At 38.2% G+C, this 13546-nt stretch overlaps 1 protein-coding gene across 1 annotated transcript in view; it reads left to right on the top strand.

The window, feature by feature from the left end:
- Positions 1–13546, top strand: part of LOC107744228 (von Willebrand factor A domain-containing protein 5A-like) — a 31267-nt gene that overhangs the window by 9304 nt on the left and 8417 nt on the right. Inside the window, exons 9-21 of the mRNA XM_016557753.1 lie at positions 316–433; positions 510–624; positions 711–869; positions 961–1064; positions 1160–1377; positions 3121–3153; positions 3640–3675; positions 6023–6055; positions 6273–6341; positions 6905–7035; positions 7121–7244; positions 7360–7438; positions 9817–10152. Of these exons, the coding sequence (XP_016413239.1) occupies positions 316–433; positions 510–624; positions 711–869; positions 961–1064; positions 1160–1377; positions 3121–3153; positions 3640–3675; positions 6023–6055; positions 6273–6341; positions 6905–7035; positions 7121–7244; positions 7360–7438; positions 9817–10152 (1555 nt within the window). The remainder of the gene's footprint in view (positions 1–315; positions 434–509; positions 625–710; positions 870–960; positions 1065–1159; positions 1378–3120; positions 3154–3639; positions 3676–6022; positions 6056–6272; positions 6342–6904; positions 7036–7120; positions 7245–7359; positions 7439–9816; positions 10153–13546) is intronic.

Here is a 13546-nt window from a genome sequence, read left to right as displayed (position 1 = left end):
CTGACTTATTTACTGTAATTAATGACATTATGTACAGCTTGTCTTAACAGGAAGTGAGTCATTGTCAAACTTCAAAACTTCTTTGAACACACATACACATTACACAGAAGTGGAGTGACAGATAAAGGAAACAGTTATTTTAGAGAAAAATATTTAGTGGTCGAACAACATAAATTTTAAAGGCCGATGCTGAGTGCAGGGTCGCTAGAAGCCAATATATGAGTCTGGGTAAATTCTTTAAAATATCTAAAAACTGAATATTTAAAGCTTTGATCAAGTGGTTTGGCTTGAAGTCTGGCAACCTGTAAACTATAGTCTGCCCATTCTGGTATAAATTATTGCTTTCTCTTCAGCTGTTCGTCTTCACTGATGGAGAGGTGGGAAACACTAAAGAGGTGCTGGATCTGGTGAAAAGTCACACTCACTCTCACAGGTAAAGCTCTTCTGGGTTTGATCTGTCCATCATTCATATCTTCATCACTAACAGTAACAGTTTATCGTGTCTTCAGGTGTTTCTCATTGGGGATTGGTGAGGGTGCGAGTGCCGCCCTCATCACAGGAATGGCCAGGGAGGGATCTGGTCACGCTCAGTTCATCACAGACACCGACCGCATGCAGCCCAAAGTAAAGCTCTCCACTGGATTTCACAGGCACAAATGTTTCCTAGTCAAATGTCTCAATGGTTTCTCTTTCTCTTCAAACTATATCAGGTGATGCAGTCGCTCAGGTTTGCGCTGCAGCCCGCTGTGCTTAATATCTCTGTGGATTGGACCCTTCCAGATGATGTTACTGTTGACACACTGTCTCCACCCATCAATGTGCTCTTCCAGGGTCAAAGGACACTCATTTATGCCCAACTTAAAGGAGAGGTGAGATGATTTAGCATGTGTTTCTTTAATGACAATTAAAAACCAGTGTCTTTCATTTAGATTATTAAAATCTGCCTTTTCTCTTTCATAGAGTTCAGGAGGCCCTGAGGGAACAGTGACAGTCAAATACAGTCTTAAAGATCAACCAGTAACAAACCAGCTCCACTTCTGCCTCAAACCAACAGAGAAAACACAGTAACACACACAAACACATATAGAAACATATTGAATTGGAGTGACATCAACTGTTTGCTTTTCTAATCCAACAAATTTCCTCCATGTTTCTGCAGGTTGTCTATTCACCGGCTGGTGGCTCGGACCCTGATCCGTTCTCTGGAGCAGAAGGAGAGGTCAGGTGCTGCAGATGTTGAGGGCATCAGGAGCAGGATGGTGGAGCTCAGTGTTCAGGCAGGAGTGAGCAGTGTTCATACAGCCTTCATTGCTGTTAATAAAGACAGCAGACAGACTGTGAAAGGACCCCTGCTGCAGAGAAGAGTACGGACACGCGGTTAGTGCTTTCACTGTGAACTTTTGAAAACAAATTCTTCAGATATGAACTGTATATAGAAAATCCCAGGATGCCAGTATGTGGCAGTGGCTTTTGCATGATGAGCACCAATCACATTTTCTTCAATTTACCTATAATAACAGTATTTTAAAGGTGGGGTAAGTGATTTCTGGTAGCCAATGTACAGTCAGCCCTGTTACCCCGATCACCCCAGACAGGTACAACTCCTCAATGTGCACCTGACTTATTTACTGTAATTAATGACATTATGTACAGCTTGTCTTAACAGGAAGTGAGTCATTGTCAAACTTCAAAACTTCTTTGAACAAACATGCACATTACACAGAAGTGGAGTGACAGATAAAGGAAACAGTACCTTTTTTGTTTTTTTATCCGCCATCTCTATCTTTCTGTCGTCGCTGGGCTCGGCTAATGTCCGTCCTGTGCACTGAGCGCCCTCTCGTCCCTTATCATGAGTAGACACGCCCCTTACTGCTGATTGGCTACAAGTTTGTTTTGGTACTCGGCCCGACTCAGTTTTCTAAAGCGTTTTTGAAGAAATACATACCCCACCTTCTGGTCAATGTCAATATCCCGTGGGATAACTCAGCATTTGGGAAAGAAAACAGAAAAAAAACAAATTCAATTCAAACAACAACCTCAATTCACACTTTCATGCCAATCTGTGAAACAACAAAATTACCCCCACTCAAAATAAATAACCAGAACCACAATCCACACAATACACAAACAAGAAGAAATGAACCAATAAAGTAAACCCTCCCAGCAGATAATAACCCTTGTTGGTTATAAGGGAATTGACAACAGATAATCAAAGTTGGCAGTAACCACGCACAGTACTCAACACAGTACTCGCTCAAACACACACACACTCGCACAGAAAACACTCACACAAACATACGCTATTCATTCACTACAATGCGTGTGCACTTGAAGGAAGCCCAACGAACTCTCCACAGCGATGCACCATGGATCGCAGTACCAAACCGCCACACAGCGGCAAAACAGCAATGAACAGATTTCTGCAGCGCATCGACGGGTCCTCGGCAAAGGTGGTAAACGACCCACCAATCCTGCCTGGGTCACGCTAAATAATCGAGCCACCGTTAATAGACGCCACTACTAAAAAAATAATGCGGCATCATCAATCAATATAATAACATACCCTAAAATGTGCTGATACGATTGAACACCCTCAGGCCCACGCCCAGAGTTAGAAAAGGATTTCAGCTTTATACAGGTCTGCATATCAGGTTGCTCTTGCGACACAAGAACATGCAGCCTGCATACCATGCTGGAGGAAAACGGAAGTAAAAGGAAATCTGCGTGTTTTTAAAGAGACTGTGAGCTTAACTTCCGCTCAGCTCCATCCACCCAAAGCGGGACCATCCCATTACACCTGCAAGAATGTGTTTGTGGTGTTTGCTGAGACAGCTGTCATGATATAACATCAGTTCAGTAACATTCACTAGAAATGACTGAGTGCCAAAAACAGCTCTTGTAACTCTTTTTATGGGTCCATTGACAAACAAAACCATACAAAAGCAAATAAAGGCTTTTGGCCTTTAAGATTACAGTAAAATAGTTTTTGGCTGAAAATATCCATATTAATTCATCCCTATTCCAAAGCTTTTCTTGTTTGTTAGTTCTGTTGGATGTGTCTGTTCTTGGCTGTTTCTCCAGATCTGAATCTGTTCTGACCTTTGCTTTCTGCTCCACCAGAGCGCGGTATGCTAATGTATAGGTCAATGAGGGGTAAGTGCACCTTGATGTAAAATTAGTTTTATGAAAGAGTGAATTATGCAGTGTTTGTGAAGAAATGATTATTGATAAAGACATTTGGTCCTCGCAAACCTAGGGAATCCTGGACCTCACTAACTGCCAAACATGAGATGAGATTGATACAATGGTTGTGTTCAGAACTGAATTCTAGTTCACTTACCACACACTGAATATACACTGTATACTACCTATTATTCTTTAAAAATAGTATGTGAATGGTATTTTCCATGCTGAATGACTCAAAGTAGTATGCTACATTGAGTTGTAGCATACTGCTTCACACAGTTTAATACATTTGAGGTGTTGATTTGATCTCTTTAAGAAATTATTCTATTCTACACAATAAACACATGAGTCTGTTCCAAAGTTTTTCTTGTTTATAGTTCAGTTGGATGTGTCTGTTCTTGGCTGTTTCTCCAGATCTGAATCTGTTCTGACTTTTGGTTTTTCTGCCTGTAGCTGAGAGGAACAAAATACGTAGCCTGTTACTGCCAGGTAAATGCACCTCAATGTAATAGTTTTGTGAAGTATGATTTAATGCAATTATTGTTTTTTTTTCATGGCATATTTGATGGTACGCTCACTGGAAATTAATGAGCGCTTAAAATCACAACTTTTTGGTTTGACAAACAAAACAAATTAAGGGTTTTGGCTATTAGGATTATAGCAAAGTAGTTTTCAGCCAAACATGTCCATATCGTCCCTATACCAAAGCTTTTCTTGTTTATAGTTCTGTTGGATGTGTCTGTTCTTGGCTGTTTCTCCAGATCTGAATCTGTTCTGACCTTTGTCAGAAAGGTCACTGCACCTCAATGTATTATTAGTTATGTGAAAGTGAAGTATATGACGTTTGAAGAAATGTTTGTTGATTATGATTATTTTTTCTATACTATGTTTTCTTTCAGTGTGATTGTTAATCTATTTAAAACTAACCTTTACAGAAAACAAAAGCTTTTTGTTTTCTGTAAATTAAAAAAAAAAATTACAGTTTGAAGAATCTATCCTTGTGGGGACATTTGGTCCCCATAATGTAGGGAATACCTGGACCACACACACACACACACACACACACACACACACAGACAGAGTAACTGCCAAACCTGACATGAGGTTGACACTGTTTAAGTTTGGGCTGGAATTTTAGTTGATTTGCTCACTACATACTAGTTGTACACCAACCTACTGTTCAATAAATATAGTATGTTAAGGGCATTTCCTTTGCTAAATGATTCAAAGTAGTATGCTACATTGTCATCATACAATTGCATGTGAATGGTGTTTAGTCACCATCTTGGAAATAAAAACATTTTTTTAAAATTCAAAATTGTGTAAAAATGCCTTTTGGCAGCACAAATAAATGAGCAACTTTTTGAATGACAAGCTCCTCTCATATTATTACTTTTCACACTGCATGTGACTCCAGATTATTGATGTCCTAAACCCTGTTTTTAACCCTGGGTAAAGAAATGGTTCTGTCATGATCTCTAGCTGGAGTGCCCGTGAGCTTCGCTAGAGGGCACTCCATCCCAGACTTCTACCACTCCATCAAAGACTTCATTTCCCATAATCCTTTGCCCGGACTCATCAACACTCACTATTTGCACCTGTGTCTCATTTACCCTGTCTGCTCACCCTACATAAGTCTGGTTTAGTTTGTCATTCTTTGCGAAGTCTTGTAAGTGTTACACTGCATCTCTGAGCGTGTCTCCTGTTTATATGTATCTTGGTTTTTGGACTCTTTGCCTGTATTCTCTGCCTTGTTGTTTAGTCGGACTGATTGCCTGTGTGTTGACCCTTGCCTGCTGTCTGGTTTCGATTCTGGACTTTCCTAATAAACACTGCATTTGGATCCTCACTCAGTCTCGGAGCAGTTCCGTAACAGGTTCATGCTTGTAAAGTAGAAGCTGGGTTAGCACTGCTTTTACCGAGGGTTATGAAACCATGTCCCGGAGCAGACTTATCAGGGCATTGCGGTGCCAGATTTGTACAGTATGAAATGTGTTTCAATGCTTCAACTAGAAGCATTGCTTAGCAACCAACAGGCAGTCACATGCATCATATATACAGTCAAAGAAACACTGTGCATTGGATAAACTGTCATTTCAGTGAGGGGACAAATGTCAATTGGAGTGAAGGAGAGAATATTTTATTCGTACTTTTATAGTCTGAAAAGTCCATTCAGTATTAATGTGATAGTACAGTCTACAATATTTAAAGGGGTCGTATGATGCTATTTTAAAGATCATTATTTTGTGTGTTTGGTATAATGGAATATGTTGACATGCTTTAATGTTCAAAAAACACATTATTTTTCAAATACTGTACATTATTTAGGCATGGCTGACTCTTAACTTTTATAAAGAATATCTCTTTGGATTTGAGACTTTAGTCTTTGCAACTTTACAGATCTTCTTTATGCACCAAGAGCTTGTAACACTCCAAAGAGAAAGGAAAATTTGAAATTGCATCATATGACCCCTTTAAAATTATGCATGCATAATGCTTGAGCAGTTATGTGTAGAGTAAACAGGTTGTGTGCTGCGTTCGTCCAATCAATGACTCTGACAATGCAAATATGCAAATAAGAACGTTAACCCAGGGTTTAGGAATGTACAGCATGAAACAGCAGATTATGAATACTCAGAATTATTTGTTGACCCCGGGTAAATTATGAGCAATGTGAAACGTGAAGCCAGGATTTAATTTATCCAGGGTTTAGAATGACCCAGGGTTCACTATTTCCTTCAGGAAATGTTAAAGTCCAGTTAAAAACGTGATTCCAACATACTGTAGTTCCTTGTCACTTAGCAGTTAACAAGATGTGAACTTAATTTGTTTTTAGAGAAGCTGTGTCGAGAAGGGTCTCGTGATCTTGGTAAGATAAATCATACTGATTACTCTTCTCTTACTTTACTCTCTTGAGGCATTTTTTTAATGCATGTTGGTTTTTCTTTAGTGAAGATGAGATGCTTATAGTATGAGGATCTGCAATAAATAAACATGCAGTCACATTTCAGAGCTTTTATTTGTTATTTGCATTTGTTCAGTTTTGTGATTTTTAAAATTTGAATGTGCCGACATATTTCTGACAGATTCCCAAAGAGACAAGAGGGCTGCTTATGATGAAAGAGACCGCTGTTCTGCATCATTGGCAATAAAGGGTGAATGAACTAAACATAGACACTGAAGTTCCTTTCACATACTTGCACTAATTTCAATCTGAGATTACTAAACAAATGTTTCTCATTTGCTCTGATCATCATGCCGTTGAGCATTTTCAGTCTTTTACTGTTAAACTTTGTTCTGAAACAAGTAAGAGAAACATACAGTCATTTTAGGGAACCCATTGTTGGATTTAGGAATGTATTTGTCCAGTTTTGCTGTAGAGGCATGAATTCTCTCTTTTCTCTTGTCTTTTCCATTTATGTTGGGTTTCCATGTTTTATGTGGACTTTCCATAGACACAATTATTTTTACACTGTACAAACTTTATATTGTATCCCTTAAACCTAAACCTAATATTTTCAAAAAACATTGTTTAGTATGATTTAAAATTTGTTTTCCTCATGGGCACAAGAAATGTATAGTATACACAATAACAGGACACCTACACACTTTACTGCATGAGACTGGCGCAATCGTTATGTTCAGAATAGAATACTAGTTCACTAGCTCACTTCATACTGAATATACACATTATATACTACCTACTATGTGTATATAGAAACCCAGAAGGACCCTTTACTGCAGCTGGTTTCTCTGCAAAAGGCATCAGGCTGCTGGGATCTGGACGCCACACTGGCTGATGTGTTTGGGAAGACGGAGGATGAGCTGACCAATCAGAAACCAGCACAGGTGAGAGATGTGATGAAATAATAAGACAGTGATGATTGTGTGCAGTGTCCAGTAACAAATGCAGTGGATGATGGTTTGTACACAGGTGGATGGGTCAGTATGGGCCACTCTCCTGGCTCTGATCTGGTTATACGGCTGTAAAATAGAGCAGCAGGTGGAGTGGCAGTTTGTGGCCATGAAGGCAGCGTCATGGATCGGCTCTCAGAAAGGTGCGATCTCCATTCCAGACCACATTAATTCAGTCAGCGTTCATCAAGAGACGTTTCAGCAAATATCTTCAGTTCTTTGACACACACTGATGATTTGAGTGTGTGTGTGTTTCAGTGGGAGATCTGTCTCAGTGTGTGTGTTTGGGGAATGTCCTGCTCGGATGTCAGGTGACCAAAGAGACTCTGGGAATCTGAAGACGTCAGTGTTTCTACATCCTGATCCGTCAGAAGGCCAAAGAACCCTTGGTGTTTTATTAAACATTTCAGTGAGGGTTTTATTAAAATTGTGTTCTTTATTAGCTTAAATCAAGAACATGTTATTATACAGTATATTTTAAAGCGCATATGGAAATTTTTTGAAATGGAACAGAATTTGAATCAGATTAAACAAAACCTTTTCTTGTTTCTTATAGTTGTTGTTGTTGTTGTGTGTGTGTGTGTGTGTGTGTATCAGTGTTTATCTGAAGCTGTTGGACCGGTCCTCAATCACACTGAGGATATCTTCACACAGCAGCAGAGTCCTGTTTGAGTGTGACAGATGGTTACGTTCATACACAAACATGTTTGAAGTTAACCTTTCAGTAAATTAGAACAGCAACACAATGCTGAGACTACTATTAAAGTAAAAAAGAAGAATCTTCTCACTTTTTTTCATGCAATAAAAGGTCAAAAACACCATAAAATAGTCCAGCTTCTGAAGCCATATAATTCACTTACATTTTTGGAATTCCATAACATGATGTGTGTGTGTGTGTGTATCAGTGTTTATCTGAAGCTGTTGGACCGGTCCTCAATCACACTGAGGATATCTTCACACAGCAGCAGAGTCCTGTTTGAGTGTGACAGATGGTTACGTTCATACACAAACATGTTTGAAGTTAAACTTTCAGTAAATTAGAACAGCAACACAATGCTGACACTACTATTAAAGTAAAAAAGAAGAATCTTCTCACTTTTTTCATGCAATAAAAGGTCAAAAACACCATAAAATAGTCCAGCTTCTGAAGCCATATAATTCACTTACATTTTTGGAATTCCATAACATGATGTCCCTACATGTCAATATACATTTGATTTAAATAAAGTATGCTAGCTTTTAAAATGATACATTTTACATTTTAAATATATTTAAAGGAATATCACTTTGTGATACTTGATATCATATTCTCTCCATTCCATGATGGTCTGTGAAGGAGCATCATCTAGTGGTTCAGTTCAAAAAGGTATGAAGTCAAAAGGCACTTCCTCTAAGTAAGTTCTATTAAAACACAGTTTCTTGTTTTGTTTTTTACCTGTATTTCCTCTGCTAACTTCTACTTACCTTGCCATTGTGGTTCTGTGAGTATTATTGAGACTTTTATTTTGTATTTTTTATTTTATTAATAGTTTGTGATGTTCCCCATTTGTGAAATGCTTTGGGTTGAAGCATCTGCTAAATGACTAACTGAAAACCTTAATTTCAAATTTTGTTGTTTATTTCCGATTTGGAGCTTGTAGACCAGGTACCAATGACGGCACCCCCTGTGGCTGCTATAATGGCTTTTTAACGTCTTGTGCAGCTTTTGACAAGAAACCCTGGGTCTGGACAGACACACTATGGAGCTCGGAGACCAGGGTTGCTGAGACGGGTATCTCTGGGACTGAGATGGTCTTGGGTGCTGACTCTGGCTGGGGCCGTTACATGAACCTCTGAGACTGCAATTATTTGAGGAGGAGCCACGACCAAGAGCACTGGCACTGAGGAAGATGAAAGACAGACAGTTCTTATGATGGTTAGATGGAGGTGGTTTTCCAAATAGGGATTTTTGTTACATTCAATTCAATTCATTTGTTAATATGAGGTTTTTTATATTGTTTATAGTGCAATGTACTTACAATGAATATACATTCCGTGTGCTTGGTCTTCGTGACATATTTCAAAGCCACCTGATGAACAAAACAAAAAAAAAAGAACTTAAGGTACACTAAAAGAGTAAAGGATGAGGATAATACAGGACAAACATTTTCTAGCTTGATAATGTGTTATTTATATTAACTTACTTTAAGATCATCATCCAAACGTCTGCCTTCGTACACAACACCAAAACCACCTTTCCCCAGCTGATCACCAATGGTGTAGCGACTGAAGATGTAGTCTATTAAAAGATAAAACCACATGAACTTTCAAAGTGACAGCAGTGTCTTGTGATGTGTCAAGCGGTATTTAACCTAAAACATTTAACTTATTTAACCTAAATCTTATTTCATATGATTACTATTTCAATGACTGTATTTTAATTAATAGAGACTATATTAAATACTTTATCATATTTTAGTACATACATATAATTTTAGGCTGTTTTAACATGTAAAGGAATAAAGATCTAATCATGGCCTTGACGTAGATTTTGGAATATGTGCTGATGTGTATTTTTGATATTGTGTTTGATGGTATCAATTTTCATAAGATGGATGTGTAATGTACCATCACTACTTCTTCCTGCCCATGCCACCTTCCTCTTCTGTCCTTCATCCTGCTGCTGCTCCTCCTCTCCCTGACCTGAGCTGCTCTCTGGAGGCTGTTTTTTGGCAGCTCTGAAGAAAGAGCGCAGCCTCCGCCACCACTTCTTGCTCTTTCTTTTCTCCTTCACTCTCTCTGCCTCCTTCCTCTCCTTCTCCTCCTCCTCTCCTCCTTCCTCTCCTCCTACCTCTTCTCCTACTCCTTCCTCTCCTCCTACTCCTCCTCCAGCACCAACAGGGGTCTCATCGCGGGGATGAGGATGTTGAAACGCCGTGTTGGTGCTGGGTTTTGGGGGTGTACTAAGATGTTGATCGTACACCTCGCCAACCGTCATCGGACTCACTTTAGTACCTCGCTGTCCCATCGCTGTGAAAACTCACTGACCACTACAACAAACCCACAAAGAATGTAAGAATGTCACGCGCTTTATATACCCCGCGAGTTCTATTCGAACGCGCTCTGTGGCGTCATAAGGCTTTGAGCGTCTCAGAACTTTCTAATGATTGCCGTTCAGTCCTATCCATAAAACATGATAGAAAACAAATCAATTAAAATTTTTATTAAATTATTTTAAATTCAAATGTAAAACAAATATGTAAATATATAAATTATATATATGTTATGTGTGTGTGTGTGTGTGTGTGTGTGTGTGTGTGTATATATATACATACATACATACATACATATTCTGGCAGATTTTAAAATTAAGACAGATTTGCATATATTAAACAAAATAAAATTGTTTGCTGTATGGTACACTTTTATTGTTGATAGCAATTGTTGTTAATATTTTTGTCTAAATTCAGTAAACATATTTGGTATAAAAGACTAATGCATATGACTTTTAGTTTGGTAACATATCTGATGCAGTGATATTCCTTCACTTTAAGTGTCCAAATACTGTTTGGTAACTGTATGACAACGCAAAATCTCTGGTCAACATGTCTTCATGTCTTTAGTTTTTTAGCTGTCAAGTGTATTTGTCATGTAGTTTGTTTCTCCAGTAGAGGGCGTTTATTCAACGTGTAATATGTTCAGATTTGATTGACGTTGGAATCTGACCTCAATTTCGCGTGCAAAATATATTAAATTAGGAAAAAGTTTTTAAAATATTAACTTTAATGGAAGAATCAGTCATATATTTAGGAGCTGCATAATAAATTAGTTTGGCGTAAAAATCTGAGCGGTACTCGCTCCTACACAAACTTAAATTATGTTTGAAACACTGAGGCAAAGTCACCTCATGGTTAATGTTTGTTGTCATTTACAGAGATTGTAATGAAGGGGCTGTGTTGTCTCTACAGGTAGAATCTGAAGGCAAACAAAGGGGTATATTCACACACGAACAAACACTAACTATCAAACATGACATGAAATTGACGCAATAGTTATACTCGGAATTAAATACTAGTTCACTAGGTCACTACGTACTGATTATACACTGTATACAACCTACTGTTCTTTAAACAAAAAAAAAAGTAAGTTAAAGGCATTATTCCACGCTAAATGATTAAAAATTAATTAATGCTATTGTAGTCACATGACCTCATCGTGTTGCATGTGAGTGGGTCTAGTTATCATCTTGGGGAAAAACAGTTTAATTCAAACTTGTGTAAAAGATGTCTTGAGTCAGAGAAGAGATGTTGAAACTTGCAGAGTAATTCTTTCATCACACTGAACATGTTGAATTTACATCATATCCACTACATTTATGACCATGAGCAGGTCAAAGTAATGGCGGTGAATACAAAAACGCATGAACATAGATACCAAGAAGAAGTGTTGATGACTAGATTTGATTCATACCAGGTTCCAGGACACATTTTTACACATTCCTAGTTAGCATAGACCCTAACAAATCTAACATTTGTGGACATTTAATTTACGATCTATCTCCATATATTGTGCAGTATTATTGCCAGAATGCAAGAACTAATAGTTTGATATTTGTAAATCTGAATGTGTTTTTCATTGAGCTTCAGGTCAGATCTGTCACTTAATTTTTATTAAACTGTTGCTGTTGCTATATTGAGATTTTAAAAGCCACAAGTAAGTGAATTCCAGTTGGCTTTCCTGTCTTTATACCGTATAAGTGTGTGTGTGTGTGTGTGTGTTCAGCTGCTCCTGAGCTCCACTGATGATTTGAGTGTGTGTGTGTTTCAGTGGGAGATCTGTCTCAGTGTGTGTGTGGGGGGAATGTCCTGCTCGGATGTCAGGTGACCAAAGAGACTCTGGGAATCTGAAGATGTCAGTGTTTCTACACTGACGTCTTCAGTGATGCGTCAGAAGACCAAAGAACAGATAACAGATAACTTAAATGATATCACGCTCTCTGCCTAATATTCCTGTGACTTTGCTTCTCTGCGCTTCCCCTCCTCTTGTGCTCCTTGTCTCCCCCCCCTCCTCTCTCTGTCTCGCTCCCGTTTGTGCTTTCTCTCTCTCTCCTCTCTATTGTCTTTACCTCTCTCTATCCCTTATGTTATACACGCATGCGCATATATGTATATCTCCTCATGAGTTCAAATGTTCATGTAAGGACAAGGGTCTTCCAGTTGGGGGGTTCACTGAATCCAATCTGAACAGACCCATCTGGATCTAGAAGTGTAGCTGGAAGAAAATCCTTTTGTTTGCCAAATGTATTCCTTTATATGTAGTTGTTTTTCTCCTTACATTCATATATGATGTAGTAGTGTATAATTTGTATTGGATAAAAGCACTGCACCACACCTTGCAATGTAACTATATAATCTACGGATGCAATAATAAACTTTGAAGAAGTTTGTGAACAGACAATTGGCTTCATGTTCATAATTCTTTCCATGGGCCCATGCAAGGACTGAGAATAGTCGGACGGCATCGAAAGATGAAGAGCTAAAATATTCGTAACATTTAATCAATGTTCAATCTTATATGCTCAAATCAACACCTAATTCTAGATATTTTAGCTTGCACCATCATTTGAGTATTATGTACCAAAGTAAAAAAAACAGTCATAAAATGGTTTTCTAAATATATCAAATGTTTCCAAGGTATAATAACTTAAATGAAGCAGGTCACATATAGTACTGTTCAGCTTTTGTTTTGAATCGAATTAAAAATATATATTTCAATTAAACAAAACTTTTATTAGTTTTGTCAGTGATTTACTAAAGCTGTTGGTCCTTAATCACTAACACTGATGATACTTTCATACAGCAGAATCATGTTTAGAGTGCAAAATATGGATTTCAACACTTACAATTAGGAAAATCCCCTTATTTCAACATTTCAACACTTGCATTGAAAGGAAAATCCCCTTAACTGAAGAAACATCCATGCGGAAGTTGCATTGAAACTTAACCGATCAAACCAGCGCACAGCTTCCGAACAGAACCTAATTAATATTCACGAATCAACGTAGGCACAGCCCTCCAGTAGGTCTTGGCAAGTCTGCGCACAAAATAATTAATATTAATGAGGCATGACTTCACTGTCGACTATTGGTCTTCTGACTGATACCGGAGAGGTGATTGAGCGACTTCGTTGTTTCCCCAAACTTTTGACATCATTGTAAACTTATAAATAACACTGATTTAATAGTTAAATGAGTCAGTCTGTAAAGATTTAAGGCCGTTTTCAAGGCAGCAGGGTCGGTGTTTGAGTTTCAGTTTCGATTTGAAGTAAACAGACGGAGCCTGAGAATGGAGATCTGCGGTCTTGTGACTGAGAAAAATGAACCAGGTATGAATTCACCTATTTACATGTAATGTTACCTGCTTCCTGAATTAAAACTTTTTAAAAGTAGGAGAGCTGAGGTGTTTTC

The sequence above is a fragment of the Sinocyclocheilus rhinocerous genome, unplaced genomic scaffold (genome assembly GCF_001515625.1).
Source record: "Sinocyclocheilus rhinocerous isolate Xijiao unplaced genomic scaffold, SAMN03320098_v1.1 scaffold2061, whole genome shotgun sequence".
NCBI lineage: Eukaryota > Metazoa > Chordata > Actinopteri > Cypriniformes > Cyprinidae > Sinocyclocheilus > Sinocyclocheilus rhinocerous.
This window is presented reverse-complemented; position numbering and strand designations above follow the sequence as displayed.